The 18795-nt window shown below is 48.6% G+C and overlaps 1 protein-coding gene across 4 annotated transcripts in view; it reads left to right on the plus strand.

Annotated features, from left to right (window-relative positions):
- Positions 1-15757, plus strand: part of LOC144093817 (beta-1,3-galactosyltransferase 1-like) — a 52720-nt gene extending 36963 nt beyond the window's left edge. For 3 of the 4 annotated variants that reach the window (XM_077627529.1, XM_077627527.1, XM_077627528.1), the window contains one exon: positions 9889-15757. In XM_077627529.1, coding sequence (XP_077483655.1) covers positions 9895-11001 — 1107 coding nt within the window. In that variant the 5' untranslated portion in view covers positions 9889-9894 and the 3' untranslated portion in view covers positions 11002-15757. Of the gene's footprint in view, positions 1-4407; positions 4480-9888 lie in introns of those variants that run through there. The other variant, XM_077627530.1, reaches the window with a different exon arrangement.
- The last annotated feature ends 3038 nt before the right edge of the window (positions 15758-18795 follow it).

Here is an 18795-nt window from a genome sequence, read left to right on the forward strand (position 1 = left end):
GCTAAGTCGCAGCTGTAAAAAATGCTGCTAAGCACTTTTCTACCGTTCTGTGCGTTAGAACTCCGGGCCAACCCGCCGCAGTGGCCCAATGGCTGTGGCTGAGGGGCTCGCTTTCGAATATTCAACCATTTTGGTGATATTGGTGATAATAAATGCAAGAAGTTTGGCATAGTGGTGTTAATATAGGCACAAAATTACGGTGTTTGGGAGCAGCTAATCCGGATTCGTCGACTATCTCTTCACTAGTGTACCACGGTGCTCCTTCGGGACGCTGTGGTGTGTTGGGTTGGGTTTAATGGCGCATAAGCACTAAGGCTATCATGCGGCAAGCTCAATGTATAGGAAATTGTTTTCTGCAGATTTTTACAACTATGTGAAAAAAAAATATGGCGGCTTAGAAAGCTAAAACGTTTTCAGTCTGCCTAGTATTGAGAGCAAAAACAAGGTTTATAATGGCTTACATTAAATGTTTCGAGCAACAACCATCCTTGGCTAGACAAGGGACTGAAGGCTCCCAACCGATTCGAATGAAAACCTCGGCGTTTTTCTCAGGAATGAGAAAGTGGCTGATGTGCACCAGGCGAAGCACTGGGTCATTATTTACATAATTTGAAGGAAATCTGCTTCTGTTAAAAATCTAAAGACAGAAGACATGTCCACAATTGCATTTTCACCTAAAAGCAGTGCTGGGTGAAAAGGGATGCATTGGTTATAAAACGGAGAAAAGCACTTTTTCCGTAGCTTTTCTAGTTGCGAGCATGAAAATGAAATGATTAACTGTAAGCTCATCTCCATATGTACAAACTGGTTTGTCTCCTTTTGCCAGCAGAAAGTTGTGTGTAATGGTGCCTGTTGCCTGTACGAAGACGGCAGATAATGGCTTCTTTGAAACGTTTCTGCACAAATTACTTTCATTGACCTAAAACTGGTTTTATTATGTGTAGTTTGTTATTTATTTCGTTGTTCCAAGCGGACTGTCATTGTTTCCTTGCATTACAATGTTGTAATATCATGCAGTCTTTATAGGGCATACTTGCATTTTTAATTTTCGTGCCACAAGCTTGAGCAGCGTAGAAATCTGCTCTCTCGTTGCCTTTTATGCCGACATGACTTGGTACCCAGCAGAGTGCTATGGTTTGTCCTTGAGCTGTGGCTATTGTAATGTTGTGTATGAGGTCGCCAAGCAGCGGAGTTATTGCATTTCTAGAATCAAGAGCTGGTAGCACACTTAGCGAGTCTGTGTAAATGATACTGTTGGCGAGGTTCTCATTTACTATTTCTTATATGGCTACACAGATGGCTTAACATTCCGCAGTGAAGATTGAAGCGCACTGTGGGTCTTACTATTTTATTCCAATTCCCCTGTACCACTGCGCTTCCAACGTAAACATCTGTTTTTGAACCATCTGCAGTATAAAAAGCTGTCAGAGTACTGTACTTTTCCTCAAGTGTAAAGAATTCTTCGATTATATTATATGTTCTTGCGGAATTGTTTTTTTACGGAACTGTGTAAGAGTGAAGTCACAGATTCAGGGAAATTGTACCATGGCAGCAGGGGACCTTACCTTCCAGCAATGCTTGGCAATATGTCCAGTACGCCGAGGTTCTGGCAGTAAAAATTCAGCATTTGAATATCTCTTCCGAGAGCCTTCCGTGCATTTGCAACAGGAAAAAAATATTCTAATATTCTCCGCCGCAGTCACACGGTCGGCAGGTTTTACCAGTCTTCCTCGCGTAGATCGCAGGATTAACACGGGATTGAAGTGGTCGACAATGTCCTGTGTCAGATGCTGGCTCGGTCCCGTTTGAAGGAACGCCGCCTCGCAGAGACCGCATTCCTCTCTCGGTCCGCCGGTGTCGGGTGGTACTGACGGCTCCGTCCTCGCTGTGTCAATGAGAGAACATAGAAAGGGGGTACAGTATGTGTCTACTCAAAGTTGGATCCTGTTTCTTCTGCGCTGAGCAGATCCTCTATGTGTCACTGGTCGTGTTCATGTTGAGCAGCGTTCCCCTCTCGCCAGATCAAGTTCTCAGCACTCCCCTTCGGGTCTGTTTTCTTTGTCAGAATTGTGTGACAGGAATGCAGACTACTCCTCCGTGCTTCTCGTTTGAAGTTCTCGTTGAGGTCGCAACAGTCCTGAGCTCTCCGTCGCGCATGTCCTGCAGGTGTAGTTGAACAAGGGAGCACTCTTCGGTTGACTGAGCATCATCGCCACGGTGTTATATGCCGTTATTGAAAACTTCTGCACTCACCTCCTGATCTCTGAAAGCAGTATTCCGATGGACATGCGGAGTGACCACAATTGCGATTGGGCTCTATGCATATCGTGGCCTATGGGAATCTTCGAAGGGCGCTTCTGTGCATGCAAGTATACGCTTCAAACACGAATAAACCTGTATGAGAGTAAATAAAGGAGTAGGCTGGTCCCCTAATGCACTGCCTTTTAATGGCAGGGTATGTTGCCCATGGCCCAGGGTAGATTTCGATAACTAAACATTCGGAATGCTTACTCTTGGCAGCGGAGGCATATTCCCACCGCAAACCATAACTTGATGTAATTAGCAATGGGATGAGGTTTTTAAACGAGGCATCGGAGGCCTTGAGGATAGCAAATTGAAAAGATTGATACAGCGCTTAAAATCTTCGTAACTGCTAGAACTTCGCATGTTTTCAACAGGGAAGTTTTTTTTTTATTATGGCAACCATAACCATTCCGTATCTTTGGTAATGGAAATCCACCCCAGGCCTTGGGAAGAATACCCCTGCCCTTAAAAGGGAGTGTGATAGAGCACAGCTTACTCCCTTTATATTTCTGTATAGGCTTGTTCATGTTTAGAGTGTAGGGGGATGGTAAGCCCGTTACCGATGTAACGGTCACATCTTCCTTCCGGAGGTAAATTAAGAAACGTGTCTGCTCTTTTAAACAATAGAAATATTTAAGTGTTAGCTCACGCGTTAAAGTTCGTGCGACAGGCTCTTAGTATGTTTCGAGCAGCGAGGTCCTCCAACTTTTGGTGACTTCCAATCGCAGAGCTGGAGCACTTCTGCAGCAACGTTTCCTGCCCTTTTCGGAGCAACTGTATTCCAAACGCAGATCTGAGGCACGGATCGAGTCTTCCAATCGTAGACAGGGAGCGGTTGCCGAGCCGAGATTGCTCCGTGGAGCAGTCGGGACTGCTCCGCCGAAATCGGCGGACCCGACCGGAAGTTTGCGTGAAGTTCTTATTCAGCGGCAATAGCGGCGCCCTACATGCTCTGGCCTGCATGCTCTGGCCAGAGCAAGTGTACTCCAATCGCAATTTCAGGTCGCGTGCTCTGCGCCGGATTGAGGCGCTCTGTCACAGAGCATGCAGACCGCTCCGGGCCTGCGATTGGAATTCACCATTTGGTTGGCTGTATGAAGCAGGCGGCACGAGTTCTCGCAACCCACTCCTCAAAAGAAAAGACGATAGACCCTTCGTGCTTTCCTAGAGGACGATAGAGCCGCAGCTATCTGCGAAGGCTGGGTTCGTGCCAGTGTTGCGCGTCCCTCATGTTACTACGGGCGTGGTCATTGAGGCTACAGCACACTTCTGAATAGGGTCAGCCTCAGCACCGTGCGACACGAAACTTCGCTGGCTCCCCATTTTAGATACGGTCGTCCTCTCGGTCAGTGCGTCGTTTGTAGTGGTAGCTTATAGCCTTATGACGCGCTATCTGTGCGTAGCGGGGAAGTGGGCAAGACGGTGATATTTGTCCGGGAATATGGCCATGGGTCCTTCACTAGTCACTCATTATCGTCGGCAGAAATTCACGTTTTAATTCCCACTTTGCGCTCTCTAAAGGCACGGAGTCCTCAAAAAGTGAGTAAAAAAAAAATTCGTTGGTAACCAGGTACAGAAAGCATAAAACCATATACATAAGTAAAAAAAAAACGTTATCACTAAGCTCTCTTTCAGGAAGTTCTCCAGTCAGGGCTCCATGAAACGCAGCAGTTGGCGCGCGCGTCGTTAGAGGAAAGTAGGACGTGTCTCATTCGGGGCGTTGCACGTTGCTCTCTGCGCGGGATGTCTGTCACGGGGGCAGGAGACGTCTGACTTGAAAATAGTGGCGTGAGCTGAGCTTCGCATCGGCTCCGTACCACCTCTCAGCGTTCGCGGCTAATCTGAAACGGCTACTGGCAGATAGAGCCTTTGCACCCGCTTTTACTGAAAAATCAGTGCACGGAAAAGGAAGCGTTGATAGAGGGGTGCGTTTAGACGGGATGTTGGAGGAAGCTGTTAAGCGCCTTCTGTTACGGTTGCGCAAACGTGTCGCACATCGGCTAAAGCTCAGTGATGTCCTGCACTTTTTCGGCAGGAAGCTGCTATCTGTGTCTGCACAGACGTCGAGCAATGTGGAAAGAGTGTTAAATCTTTGTTACTCGACAGTGGATTGTTGTTTCGCGCCTGGGATTGGACTAGACCTGGAGCCGCGAACCGAGTGCGACCTGGTTTGGGGTGCGTTTTTCCTTTTTTTTGTTTGCACAATTACACTTGTTTTCTCTAGCTTCAGAATGCGTCATGGAGTTTTGCGTTTCATGTGTTTCGTGTGAGTCTTGCGCGTGGAGCCTTCTGTATTGCTTTCTTTTCGTCTGTGTATGAGAGCGAAGACGGTACTGGACTCGCATTAATTTTGATGTCTAGTTCTTTTCGTTTCGGAGCCATTTTTTGAGAAATACTGGAATTCAAGAATTAGTTCCCAACCACTTTGACGCGTTGCACGAAGTTTAGTGCCGTGGCTGCTTTTCATTGGGAAACAGAGGAATTCGTTATATTAAGGCCTGGCTATGCTGTTTGAACTGCAAAATATTCGTTTTTAATCTAAGTGACGAGCGACGGAGCGTACAGACCCTCGAAATCAAGCCGTGGCGTTATCGCCAAAAAGCATTTGCTCTGCTGACACTAGTACGGAGCGGCACATTTTGTTTCCTTTCATCCTCTCTCTCTCTCTCTCTTTTCGCCACGCGTTTTAAAGACGTCACTCCGTCGTCCTCATGCACTTCAAGGCAGCGAATTCGCCATCTACCTTTTCGATATTTAAGCCAACTCCTTATTTAGCGAACCAAACGTGAAGGAGCACGAAACGTATTGTATCGGGTGCATTACTTTAAATGGAGTCATTCTGAAAACCTTAATTACACCTCAAAGATTTCTTAGAACAGCGCAAGATAAAAATTACATGAGCGTAAAAACGTATTTCGGCCTTACGCCGAAAAACGGTTTAAATCAATTCGCTGCGTCGATGTCTGATCTCTTAACCTAAGCTGTGCAATCCTGTTGTTATTTTTATCTCGTTTTGCAGTGTGCTCCCTGTTCATGTATGCCATCAGCGTGGAATGAAATTAGAACAGGGTAGAAAAAAAAGTCTCTAAAGATCCAATAGAACCAGCGTCGGTTAACACTTTCACGTATCGGATTCCGCGCCATGAAAGTCAAAATCGAACCGGCCAGAACTCAACCTCTCTTAACAGAAATCTCGTTTGCTCTTCCCGTTTCAATTGTCTCGTTCGCGTTTCAGTTGACGCTGACAGCGCCTCTTGCCCATCGAAGAGCGCTGATGTGTTCATCTGTCTTCCTGAAATCTCAATGTGCCGGGTTTGCTGGAAAGCTTTGCCCTCTTGTTGAGCTTTTCTGGCGGCTCTGCTGTTGCATACAGCGAGTAGCGGATGAGCAGGAAACTGGCAGGTGCCACCGCAGCTGGCGCCGAATGATTGACACAACCGGTTTAGAAGAGATAAACGTTGTTTTGCAGCTGGCGCTTCTGCTCGTCGGATGCCGCAGCCTGCAGAGCTCGTCCGGTCTGTTCGGCGAATCGTTGTTGCAATCGCGGAAGGCCCTCGCTCCAGAGTGCGCCGCGCTGGGTGTGTGACTTAAATCGGGACAGAGGACGGCGCATGAAGGTGGTTTCCTAATATCTCGGTATTAGTATGTTTAAACTGGAACCTATAGAACCTCTGGCACCAGCGAGGGGCGCTGGCTGTTACTCTTGAGCTAGAGTGAGGTATAGATGCAGCAGGGTGACAGAAGCGAATGCAGTAATAGGAACAAGGAAACCTCCCATTCTTTTCGCCTGACTCCCCCGCTTCCCCTCCCCCCCCCCAAAAAAAATCAATATTAACAGCTCACATTTGGTCGAGCGTTATTTGCTTGTAGCAGCTTTTATAGGAATCTTGTAGAACCCTATCACGCTCTCGGTGTAGTTGCGCAGTATCAAGAAATGTCACCAAGAAAAACGTGAGCACAAACGTTGCTTGTGTTCGCGTGGGATGAGGAGAAATGCTCGTAGTAAGTAGCCAGTGAACATTATAGCATCGCCAAGATAGCAGCGCGAGGTACAGCATCGGCGTCAAATTTATATGCCTCAGCTGAGGTCGTCTCTTTTGCGGTTTGCATTTCAGTTGTGTAGTTCTTGTATCATTTGCCGCTGATGGGACGCCAATGATAAACTACTTCTTCTTGTGCCTCATTCGTCCTTGTTCTTTTCGCGCCGTCCTGACATCATCCAGAAACTACCGAGTCGCGCTTTGCTTTAACTACCACGAAACGTTGATCGGTGCAACAGAATTTTCATGTAAACAAATTTCACCGCTCACGTTCAACATCGTTTTATATATTCCCATGTTGGTTGCTTTGCCCAAACGTCGTGCAGCACCTTCAAAAACATCCTCAAAAGCAGACTCAACCGCAATTACCGTTCACCTATAATCCATTCGACGATTGCTCGAAGGCCTCGCAGCTGTCGCCTCATACACCTTCTGCGATAGCTGAAGTACTTCTCATGTTTATTTAATGTAAATGTACAGCCTTTGTCAAAAGTACACAGCCCAAGGGGTCTGCTTCTGAACCCTGCAGCGCGACTCCTCTTGCATAATCAGGGACCCTAATCTCACGAAGGCGGGAGGAACTTAAGTCATCAACCCTCCCAAGCTTAGGACTGTCAAGCGTTCTTAAGGCCGCTACACGGCTTCGAAGCAAACCGCTTCTGCCGTATATTTTTTTTGCTGAGACTATATAATATTTTATACATCATTACACTGCCACAATTTTTTTTCTGTTTGCATACATTTTTTTTTCTGGCGCAGTACCTCACATTTATTTTTTATATCTGTCCGTGACAGTATTCAACACGTTGCACAGTTACAAACGCAAAGTAATAATCCTAGGTTGTTCTAGTAATCAGGCAAATCCGGTATATTAGCGGCTTACCACTAATTACGCGCTTCGATGTCTTATCTCCTCATTTCGGCAACAATACATAAGTTACGAGCTGCCAGTGCTGTGCGTAAACTTCAACAAACACCAGTGATTTTCTCCGCCATCTCCAGCTCGGATGTCTTCTGACGACCTACAGATCAACACAGGCCTGTAAAACAGCGCATTACTGCATAGCACTCTTGGCGATTGCCCCGCCGAAATCTTTCGATTCATGTTGCACCACTAGTCCCGCCCTTTCCTTTTTTCTTTTCCCTGCCGACAGCTAGAGCACTGTGTCCGCCGATTACTGCGAGTGCACTCGAATTCACCTCACGAACGGCGGTCTTCTGCCGCCCAGAATCGGCCGGTGTTTCGTTCTTCCCGAGCACGTGATTTCCATTTATCGGCTGGCCTGCCTCCGATGAAGTAATAGCGCCACCTCTGCGTACAGAGCGTGCCCTGTGAACTTCTATCCCTCTCTCTATCTTCCTCCCGAGTGCAATTACGGAAATAGCGAGGTGGAGGCCAGTCGCGTTGCGCGGGCGCCCGAGTATATGGAGTTCCGACTGCACACCTTCGTTTCAACGATGTCGTGCTACACGCCGATTCTGTGACAAATGCGAAGAGGATCACGCCCACCCTGTCACGACGCAGAACATTGAAATATCTTACTCGCGCGGGTTCTGACGCCCCGTATACAGTGAGTGGTATTCGTCGTTTTAGTGCAGTGCAGCTACACTTGGAGCGGTGTCACAACTGGATCGAAACAATGAATGGACGCGAAAGCCATCTTCCTTGGCCGTCTGAGGTATGGGAACTAAACTGTTGGCTTAGGAAAGAAAATGCCGGGCTGCATTACGGACTTATTTCCGCGTTTGGCGGGAAGTTACCGCACAGCCGTCGTCTGCTGCGGCGCTCGAAGAAAACCTGACCACGCGGATTGGGCGCAGTCATGTCCTAAGTGGAGAGTTGTTTAGCCGTCAATGCTATACGGTGGACGCACACGAGGCGCAAGTAGGCGCTGATTATTTGTCAATGCTATGCAATGGAGACACGCGCGTTGCACAAGCAGACGAGAAAAAAAAAAGCGCAGTCGTGGCCTAGTGGTCTGGGCGCTCGCTTCGGCTGCGGGAGGTGGTTGGTTCGAAACCCACCGCCGGACACCTACCGGTAAAAATGGATACAAGTCACCCCGGGCCCGGCGCCCGGCTTCTTCAGGGGGTGTGTGTGCTTGAAGGAGGTTCCGCAAACCCCGCTGCGCCTCTTCGGGGGCAAACCCAGTTTCGAACAACTCAGCCTGCAAATGTGCAGTGTTCCACTCCCAAGTGCAGAGTTTGACTCAAGGCTCGTGCGCTGGCATCAGCGTTTAACACCAAGGTCCTTCTTCGTCACAAGCGGTCACTGCTTTCCGGCTGTTAGACCTTGTGAGAAAAAAGCCGAGGCGTGCGTGCGTGCGTGCGTGCGTGCGTGCGTGCGCGCGCGCGAAATGGAAAGACGCCCTTATGCTGAGATCTCCGTTCTCGTGGAAGAGCCCCAGTTGGTCAGAGTTAATCTGGAACACTCATGCGGGCCCTATGGAGTATCTCGTAGCTTTATAGAGTGCGAGAGCACCTCTAATAGCGTCGTGTTCCTAAGCCTTCCTCGTACTGTGACCAGTGCGGCGAGTGAAAAGGAGCAATGATACGAACGGCGCTCGACAAACTGCTGCGACAAAAATTACAACAGCGGGAGCATGCCGCCGAGCATAGAAGTGGGAACCGAGCCAAGTTTCTTGTAAACATGGCGCTACAAAAAGACAAGGGCCGCACCGAACTAGACGGTACTGGCGCTATTTTCGGTTCTCTTTTTGCGCGATGTTTACAGGAAACTTGGACCAACGAGCCCAAACCAAGTTTTTGTTGTACCAAGCCAAAGTTCGTCGTCATACGAGCTCGTCCGGTGTGCACGTTCGATGCTCTTTCCAGCCTACGGTAAAGCGGGCGACGCCGTGGGAAAGGCGAGCTTGGAAGATGCTAGCCTTACTTGGCTACCCGGCAGTAGTCGCGGCATCCCGTGCTAGCTCGGCCGATGACACCCTACCGTGGTCGTGAGTTGGATCCTGTCCGCGGTGCTCCCGACATCGGGTCGAGGTCGCCTGCCCCCCCCCCTTTGCCAGTCTAAGCCACTTACCGCGTCAGGCACATCGCTTTTGCACGCTACCAACTCCCTCCTCACATCACCGCATCAGCCACCGAGACATCTTCCCTGCAAACTGATTCATCGATGCATTCCAGACTTTGGAGCGCTAGTTCTCTGTGCGTCGTCGCGACGTTTTAATTTTCAGTTGTGACCTCGTCCAGTCGTGCACGTGCATCACCATCTTGTCTGTGTCGAATAGAGTTATCGTCTAACATGCCACAAATAGCCTCATCGTGTGTCACTAGTACTGCTTTAGCGGCTTTTCACTGATCTGAATCATCATCACAATAGCCCGCAGCGCAAATATGGTATTGAACAGCCCGTTAAACAGAACTTATCGTAAACGGCATCTCAAATGGCGCACACATTGCAACTACAGATATCGAGTTGAAACGGGCGATGGTTTTTGTAGCGAAAGAAAAAGTCGTATTCTCGCGTATTCTTTATCCCCAGTGTAACATGTTGTTCTTTTTGTTCGTTTTTCGTTCTTTCCAGGCGTCCATGATGTGGTTCCGGAGGAAGCGGCGCTTCGTGAGCATGGCGGTGGTCGGCGTGGCCGCCTTGGCGGTGCTCGCGAGCGTGGCGCACTTCACCACCGGCGCGGCGAGGAGCCACCAGAGACGGATGACGCCGCGGCACCAGTCTCCGGTCTACCCTCCTCTTCCACTGCCGTCCCAAGCTGCTCAGGAGTCTCGGCAGCAGCCCCTGCCTAAGCGAACATTCCCCGCCGACCGTGTGTACAACCAGCCCTTCGAGTACCTCGTCAATCAGGAGAGACTGTGCCGTGGCAACACCACCGACCTTAATCACCGCATCGATTATTTATTCCTCATCTCTTCGGCGCTGGGCAACGTCGACCGGCGCAACGCCATCCGCGACACCTGGGGCCGCGACGTCCTGGCCTTCGCCGCGAACCGGTTGGCCTTCCTGATCGGTGCGGGCAACGACTCCCGGCTCCAGTCGGCCATCGAGAGCGAGGCCTCGGTGCACGGCGACATCATCCAGGAGGCCTTCTTCGACTCTTACCGCAACGTCACGCTCAAGTCCGTCATGATGCTCCGCTGGACCACGCGCTTCTGTCCCGGCGCCCGCTTCGTCGTCAAGGTCGACGACGACACGTACCTGAACGCGGGCAACTTCTTCGCAGCCATGCAGTTCCGGTCAGGAGACGCGGTCTATGGCAAGCTCTTCCAGATGACTGAGCCCATTCGCGACGCTGAGAACAAGTGGTACGTCACGGATAAGGAGTACCCCATGGACGTGTACCCCGATTACGTCGGTGGTTCTGCCTACGTCATCGGCGGTAGCGTGGTCGACGTCCTGTACGGAGCCACGGGTCACGTGAGGCCGTTCCCGATAGAGGACGCTTACATCACAGGTTCGTGCGCGGAGAGTGCCGGCGTGCGTCGCGTCCACGTCGAGGGCTTCAACTCGCTACGCATCGAATCTCTGTGCGAAGTGAAAAGGGCGGTGACGGCGCATTACACGACTGCCAAGGAGATGGTGTCCTTGAGAGACCAGCTACAGCGCACCGAGTTTGTGTGCCAGCGGCTCCTGTTCGACTTCGCCTACTTCTGTTACTGCCGACAATCATCGGCTGTCACGTGACCACGATATCGACGAGGTGGCGTTCTGTGATTAGTACTTTGTTTCCTGTTGTTTTTTTCTGTCTTATTACGCCGGCGTTCGTCTTTGACCTTTAATTGTTACTGCATCCGGTCATCGATTGTTGTGTCACAAATTACTCGAGGTGAACTCGCAATGCTGCCATGAACTGTGGTGATGCCGATGCTGCAAACACCCGCTGGTCATCCCTGGACATAAGCGTGTGGTGTTTGTTGAGCGCGATTGTTCCTCTGAGCCTTTAGGTTTCCTATTTGAGATCTTAAGTACGCCCGTTGCTTCGTTGTCAGATTATGCTCTGTTGTACTGAGTAAATCGCCGCTGGTTAAGGCAACTAAACCATGCGATCTTTTCAAGATGTTAAGTGCGTAAGCGTGAGCTCCCAGATCTTTTACCGTTCCTATTTCTGTTAATGCCGATAGTCATCGGCTGCCCCGTGACAAAGAGATTGATAACGATTTGTTCTGTTTTTTTTTTTTTTCATTTCTTTCTTGCAACCCAAGCGTGCGTCTCTCACCTCAGTTGTCGTCACGTCCGATCATCAATCGTTGTCACAAATCGTTCGCGGCGATGCAAAGAATTGTCGTGAAGTCGATGCTGCGGACACTCCTCCCTGGACATAATCATGCGAAGTCATTTGTGATCTTCAACGTGGTCGTTGTTTCGTTATGTATTTTTTCGCGGTTGTATTAAGTACGCTGCCTCAGTTAAAGGCAGCTTTTCTGTTCCTTCTGTTCACGATGTTTGTATGCAAGTGTGAGCTTCCAGATTTTTCACCGTCCGAGCAACCAGGTTGTTGGCTGTTTTGCGCCGTGCGCGTTCAAAGTACCGCCGTCGTACTGTTTTGCGGGTACCGGAGGGAACCGCACCATTGATATTTTGTAACAACTTTGTTCATGGACGGCTTGTTTTCGCATCAAGACACCAAGGGACCAGAAATGTTCCGTCGATTTACCGTGAGCCTACGTCCGCAAAAAAAATCCAGGGAACATGCATTTCCGAGCCTTCGGCAGCACAGACCACGAATGGATGTCATGAACTAGTGATTGCGCGATGAATGCACTCTTTCACACACGAGGTGCGTTCAAGTTCTGACCAATTTATTTTTGAAACATAAAAGAAATTTGGCTCCAGAAAGCTTCAGCGGCCTTAATATTTCAGCGTAATAAACTTGCACATTCGCACATTTTGCGCAGAGATGATGCCATGGTTTAAAGGCTGCTAAAACCGCATTTTAGCCCACTGTGAAATCGACGATGAAAAATTGAAACTGGCTTGAAATTGTAGGACCGCCAGTAGATTTAATGTAAGGGTTGAGGAAATCTAAAAACAGCAAATTGTGTGATCAAGTAAGCACGGAGAGTTAAAAAGCTACAACGTAGTTTCAGAGTAGCGTTGTCTTGTGGGAAGTGCAGTGGCGCAGTCCCTTCTGTCCATTATATTCTGGTATCTTCCTATTTCGCTATCGCTGCTATCTTCTTCCTTATCCCTTTCTCTTCCACCGGCTGTGCACAGGTGTTTAGTGTACAACAGTTTCAGCGGCCCGCATTCATCTTCTCCTTCGGTTGTGATTTTATTTTAAATAAACCACTGCTACTACTAGTAGTCCTCTGGTACTGGAGGAGTACTCTTGATAGAAAGTCTCTGTGGGCTTCAGTCTCGTTACTGTTGTACCTTTGGAACGTAGTGACAGCGTTCTTTTCGCTGTTTAAAGAAAAATATAGTTTATTATCACTTTACCAGCACTGCTGGTAACACGAAGTTTATTCGGCGGTGGTCAGTGTGCTTCCAACGATTTGATAGCGGCTTCATTTCAAGATCGATGATCTGGATCCATACATCATCTAATATGGCAGTTTATGAAATGAGAGCACTTTTTATGACGTCATCATGCGTAAAACGCTGCCCGATACACTGCCTCTCTTGAAGCCCCGTGTTCATTCTCCAGCATTTGCCGAACTCGGCATGAATTCTGCGATTTTTCGAGTTCCCATACGGGATGGCGTGCATATATATTGTACTCAGATGCCGACACTGAAGCCCATCTGTTCTAACGTCAGTAGTTGACCTGCCATGGCTATTTCTTCAACTGTTTTAAAGCATACTTTGTTTAGGTTCTTTTAAAGCATAAAAGTATTTCACGGACAGGTCACGTGGTCTAGATTGGCCTAAGAAGGAGTGCGCTCAAGGGGTGTGGAGGAGCGTTGATGGTGAAACTGTTAACAGCAGTAACTATCAGTAACATGCCCGTTGTGATATTGCGGTGCGCATGCGAACCAAGTCGCGCACTTCGCGTCGTTCAAAAAGATTTATTCTAACGGAGAAGAGGATACCAATACCACCTTTTGATTTAGTTCTCTCATTACCTTCAGCCTTCCTTGAAATGTCGCTCCCGCAAAACGCGTAGTTCTTGTGTCCATGGATCTGTCACCCCATGCATTTCTCACGCGGTGAAGTATTTCATTCATTGTAATTATGCGCTAGTGTAGAAAGCGTATACGCTCAGGCTTCTTTTTTTCTTACCGAAAACTCGTGACACTTTCATTATCCAAAGCATCTCCAGCTCGAAACAAGTTCACGTAATTTTCGCATACTGTGTGGTGCTGGCACCTGGTTAACACAAGTTTATTGACCAATTCCTTTAAAAAGCAAAGTGTAACGTGACACCTGCTTCTGTCCGCTGGAAGAAAAAATAACGAATTGGACCTCAGAACTTGAATGCACCCCGTGCAAGAACAAGGAAATGTTGTTGAATATAAAGAGTAAATGCCGTCTTATCTCGAGCTAGCGCCACAGCGCGCGCCGGCTCGTACGGTTGACTTCCAGGAGTATTGCAGAACAAGGAGAGGAGCTGAATCAGTCGTCTGGCCTTTGCCACTAATGGGAGACAACTGCTCGAGCCCCTGCGCGCTGCGTCCTTTTGAACAGTTGCCTCGAAAAGCCGCAGGAATACAAGGGTGTAAACAGAGCAGAAGACTGCCTGGACAGGCAGCAACCCATAATGTGCGATCGCTTAAAGAGCAACTGCACAGGTTTTAGAATTGAACGAGCTTAGAGGAATAGAATGCTGTCCTTTTGGGCTAGCATTAGTAATGGTGGCGTAATCGACGGTTAAAACCGCTGTGCCCTTCAAGCTTCCCCGCAGTGCACAGCACCAAGTGAGGGGTGCATAATGACGTCATTCACGGCACCGGTATATTTCCAACGTATAAACGCCTGCTTTGAAGGAAGAAAACCAACGCCACCAAAGGCAAAGCTAGCCGAGCGCTGTTTGCCAGCTTTCAACGACGCACGGCAGGGTGTGGTTGACAGCAAGGAAAATTTGAAGCATAACCGTCCGTGACGTCACACCGAGCTTCTTCTCAATCCTTGGGTGATGTGAGGACAAGCCTGAAATTTTATCGTCTGTTACGTCGCCATTTTAAATGCTAGCGCAAAAAACATGGCATGCTTTACCTGCAGCCTATATATTTTAATCCTCGAATGTCGCAGTATTCTCAAAAAGTGGTGCAGTTGCCCTTTAAGTCTGATGTCCGTTACGATTTGCCATCAGCAGCATTGCTTGCTAAATCGTGCGCAGAAGTTCATCGACCTTTCGAGCACGCGCTGTTTTAGCAGTTGTGTTTCTGACTTCACACGGTCACCGGGTCGAGTTTTCTTTTTGCCACTGATGATAATCGCTCTTCGCTGAAACTTGAGTCATGTGGTTGTGACTGACGTATCCAAAGAACGGTTCGGTTGTGAACACAGCCTTGTGTTGTGATTTTTCTTTCTACTGTTCCTACTCCGATTCACGAAGTAGCAGAAGGGTCCTTTTATCTTCAGCTAAGATAAACGCGTCCTTTATTCGATAATAGTGTCGAGTAAATGTGGGTAGTTTGCGTATGTTTAATAGCAAATATAAGTGCGGCCTATACGGCCAAGACTTGTAACATTGACAGATATGTAGTTTGTAGGCTGCACACCCTTATAAAAAGGTGTTTAGACAGTCTATAGACTTCTTATAGATTCTTTTGCCTTCCTAATGATTTCTTTTCGTCTATTCATAGTCCATAGACTGTCTATAGACAAGTCTCCTAAGAGTGTATGGCCATAAATCTATTGATCGTCTATAGAGTGTTAATAAGATTTATATTGGCTATAGACTGTTCTCTACTAGAGTTTGTCTAAAGAGAGTTTATCGGCTTTATAGACAGAACTCTATGGATAGTACATAGACTGTCTAACGAAATTTTTGTAAGGCCAGCTTTGAGGTTATTCTAGAAAGTCAGCATGTCACTAACTGAGTTTCCGCATAAGCGCTAGCGAATTTCGTGGCCACCTCTAGTGTTCTGATAGTGCTCATAGGAAGAGGTTTGCTGGATGGAATCTCCGGTTAATGTTGTCGCGGAAAGTACATAGACCTGCAACCAATATTATGGTGGTACGAGTCTCAATTTTTTTTTATTTCTCGTATCGAAATCTAGCACTTTTTAGAGAGCATTTACAAAGCTGCGTTGCCTGCTTAAGTGAGAAACACAGTTACTTACAAATCATAACTTTTGTAAACTCATTGTGCCGGCCATACCACTGGGTGCCCTTTTTTTTTACAGTACAGTGCCAAAACCACAGGGCAGTGGTTCTTTTTTAAAGCAAGTGTGAAATACTGGCACGCATTCTTATTACGTGTGATGAGTTCACTTGCATTCGCAAGTCTATGCGCCTGCAATCTTTTTTAGACAATAAAGAGGTTCGAACCGAATTTTGCCTCCTTGTCAACGACCGGTCGTTATTTGGGTCTGCCAACTTTTGTTCTTAACTTCTCATCAGCATCCTTTCCTTCCTACAAATCATTTCTGACGGTTCAGTGCCACGACAGGCGGCAGGCCGACCAAAATGCGGTTGTTTGTGACTCTTATGTACAACCAAGCAGGTACAACAAAAAAATGGTATTGTCACACTCATGGTCAGTTCCATTTAGCAATGTGCCAGAGTTCCTGAACACCGTGTATATATAATGTTCGTTTATACCTGAAGGGGTATCAGTGGTATGTACGGTTTTGTCGAGCGTTTTTTTGTTATGGCAACACTGCGATTTGGTCCCAGAACACTTCCGGTTAGCATCGAAACCTGGCCCGTCACCTGCCCCAGCGCCTTATCAAACAATGCGCCAAAAAGTTCGCATGCCGCCGTGCCTTATCAAATCCAGTGCGCCACGTGTGATGTAATACCCTGTAATGGGGCCTTTGAGGTAACAATAAATAAATAAATCTGCACCGGCGGAAGCCTTTTCAAACGCCACGCCATTGATACCGGAAGCGCTTTGGGCCTAGGATCACCATCAGCAACCATGTTTTTTTGGCCACGAAAAAACCGCGTAGAGCGCAGACGTGTGCTGAGACCACGGTAGCACCGAGAAGTAAGTGTTGGTGTCAGACTTACACGCCTTCCCCGCAGAATCTTGCACCTTCAGTGCAGTGTGACCAGTGCACTGCTCTTCCCTCGGCTGGCCGAAAGCCAATCGGACTATGAGGGGCGACATAGTGGAAGGCTCCGCATTATTTCGACCACCTGAGGTTCTTTAACGTGCACTGACATCGCTCAGTAAACGGGCCTCTATCATTTCGCTTCCATCGAAATGCGACCGCCATAGCCGGGATCGAACCCACGTATTTCGGGTCAGCAGCTGTGCACCGTAACCACTGAGCCATTGCAGCGGCTCAAATAAAAAAAATGCAAGAAAAAATAATCGTATTTTCCTGTATCGGCGCACAGCGCAAAGGCTGCGTCAAGTCCGAAGAAGACCCTGGACAATGCCGCGCCGTCGGTATGTGCCAGTCCAACGGAGGCCAACAAAAAAAAAACGCTCCGGACCATTCAATCTGCGACGAAACTACTCTGCGCGACGAGCAACTATTTGGCGCGCAAACAAAGTCTGACGCGACGAAGACTACGGACAAGAGTTCGCTTCCCGCGACTGGTGAGCCTGCCGGCGGCGAACAGGAAGGCGAGGTCCTTGCGCGCCCTAACGACACTGCTCACTATGAAAGCGACAGCGCCATTATCTACAGCAAGCGACTGTCGCTGGGAGCAGCGTCATTCGCGCAGCACGGGAACACTCCTTCTGGAAGTGAACTTCCCCGACCTGACCAGCAGTTACCAGCAGCAGCAGCAGCTCCCCGATGCAGAGTGTTGCCCGAAGAAAGGAGAAACGGTGGCAGAGCGGAAGCCAGTGAGTTGATGCAGCCAGCTCGCTGAGCGACGATTCTAACGGCGAGAACACACTAATCCATTCGGCGCTGCAAGCACCTACGGCTACTCCGCCTAGCCTTGTGGCTTCGTCGACAGGTGTCCTCGTTAACGGTGAAGGCGTACCGGAGGGGAAGGCGTTTCTTCTGAAAAGAGCCTCCTGCCCAAGTCAGGTATGCGGACGAGGAGGAGTATGACGTCGCGTTCGCGTTCCTAAAGGTGTTTCAGGGACAGCGCATTCTTTGACATCTGAAAAGAAAGAGTATTGATCGGAAGGTCCGTGTATCTCGCTTCGAAGGGAGCTACTAATTGTGTCTCGTGTGAAAAAATCTGCTCCCGACATCCTGCTCTATTTGGAGTGTACTACTGGTCCCATCAATAGGCCGCTAATGCGATGCACAAATATTGAGAAGCGGCTTTAAATTACAGTTATGAACGTGTTGCACAGCAGCTGAAGAGGATTAAAGCGAAAATTCCATCGACCGGGATGATCACACGGTAGCGGCAATTTCGACAGGTCGTTTGAACCCAAGAGAGCCCTACGAAAAAAAGGGATGTGCTGGGAACCTGCCTGCAGAATCTTTCCCACGCTCTTCACGAGGCGGGAGATGACCTTCCATTTGTCTGGTCCGCCGTGAGACGCGACCGACGATGGACAAGACGACGGATGGAAGAGGAGGACAGCGCCTTCTTTTAATTAACCATGTCTGACAAGTGCCATCCTGACCGGAGAGAGCAAGCCGAGGTTGTAGTCACGGCGCCGCACCTGTGTTTGGATGGACACGTGCTGCTTGGGGCGAAGTAGCAGCGGACCTCTAACCCTCTTCGCCCATTCCCACGGTTCCTCCGCGTGCTATGTGCTGTGTCACTCTCCCGATCTGTGCATCGTGTTCAATTGGCCACCGCCTGGTGAAAGGGGCGGAGCCTTAGTGTATTTAACAAACATCCTGAGCAGGAACGGACGCTGTGGACCCTGACGACAAAGCTCATCCAGTCGCTCGACGCTATGAACTTTCCATTTGTGACTGTTTGCTCTTTTCTAAATTATGTAAACAAGTTTCTTCAAAGTGCCAGTAAACCCGCTTGTGTTTTCGTTGTCCCAAATGTCGAGATTTACGAAATTATGCCGGAGCCCTCCACTACGGCACCTATTTCTCTTTCTTCTTTCACTCACTCCTTCATCCCTTCCCTTACGGCGCGGTTCAGGTGTCCAACGATATATGAGACAGATACTGCGCCATTTCCTTTCCCCCCCCAAAAAAAAACAATTATTTATTTATCCATCTTTCCTTATCCCTTCTCCGGCCAAGCAACGCTACCATGCATCGCAACAACTGGTCACGCTACCCGAGCCGTAACAACTGGTGATCAGCGGTGAGGTCCGAAGCCTGGGCGCCCTAACAATACTCACAGCAGTGACCAGTTTTAAACACTCCGCACTGCAGTTAAACCCAAATCTAACGAAGTGAAGAGCAGCCACGAATTATATTGCCGCGAATCTTTGCAGTGTTTGTTCATTCTTCAAATCTGCCGCCACGCGCTTTATCGCTT

This window comes from Amblyomma americanum, chromosome 6, assembly GCF_052857255.1.
Source record: "Amblyomma americanum isolate KBUSLIRL-KWMA chromosome 6, ASM5285725v1, whole genome shotgun sequence".
NCBI lineage: Eukaryota > Metazoa > Arthropoda > Arachnida > Ixodida > Ixodidae > Amblyomma > Amblyomma americanum.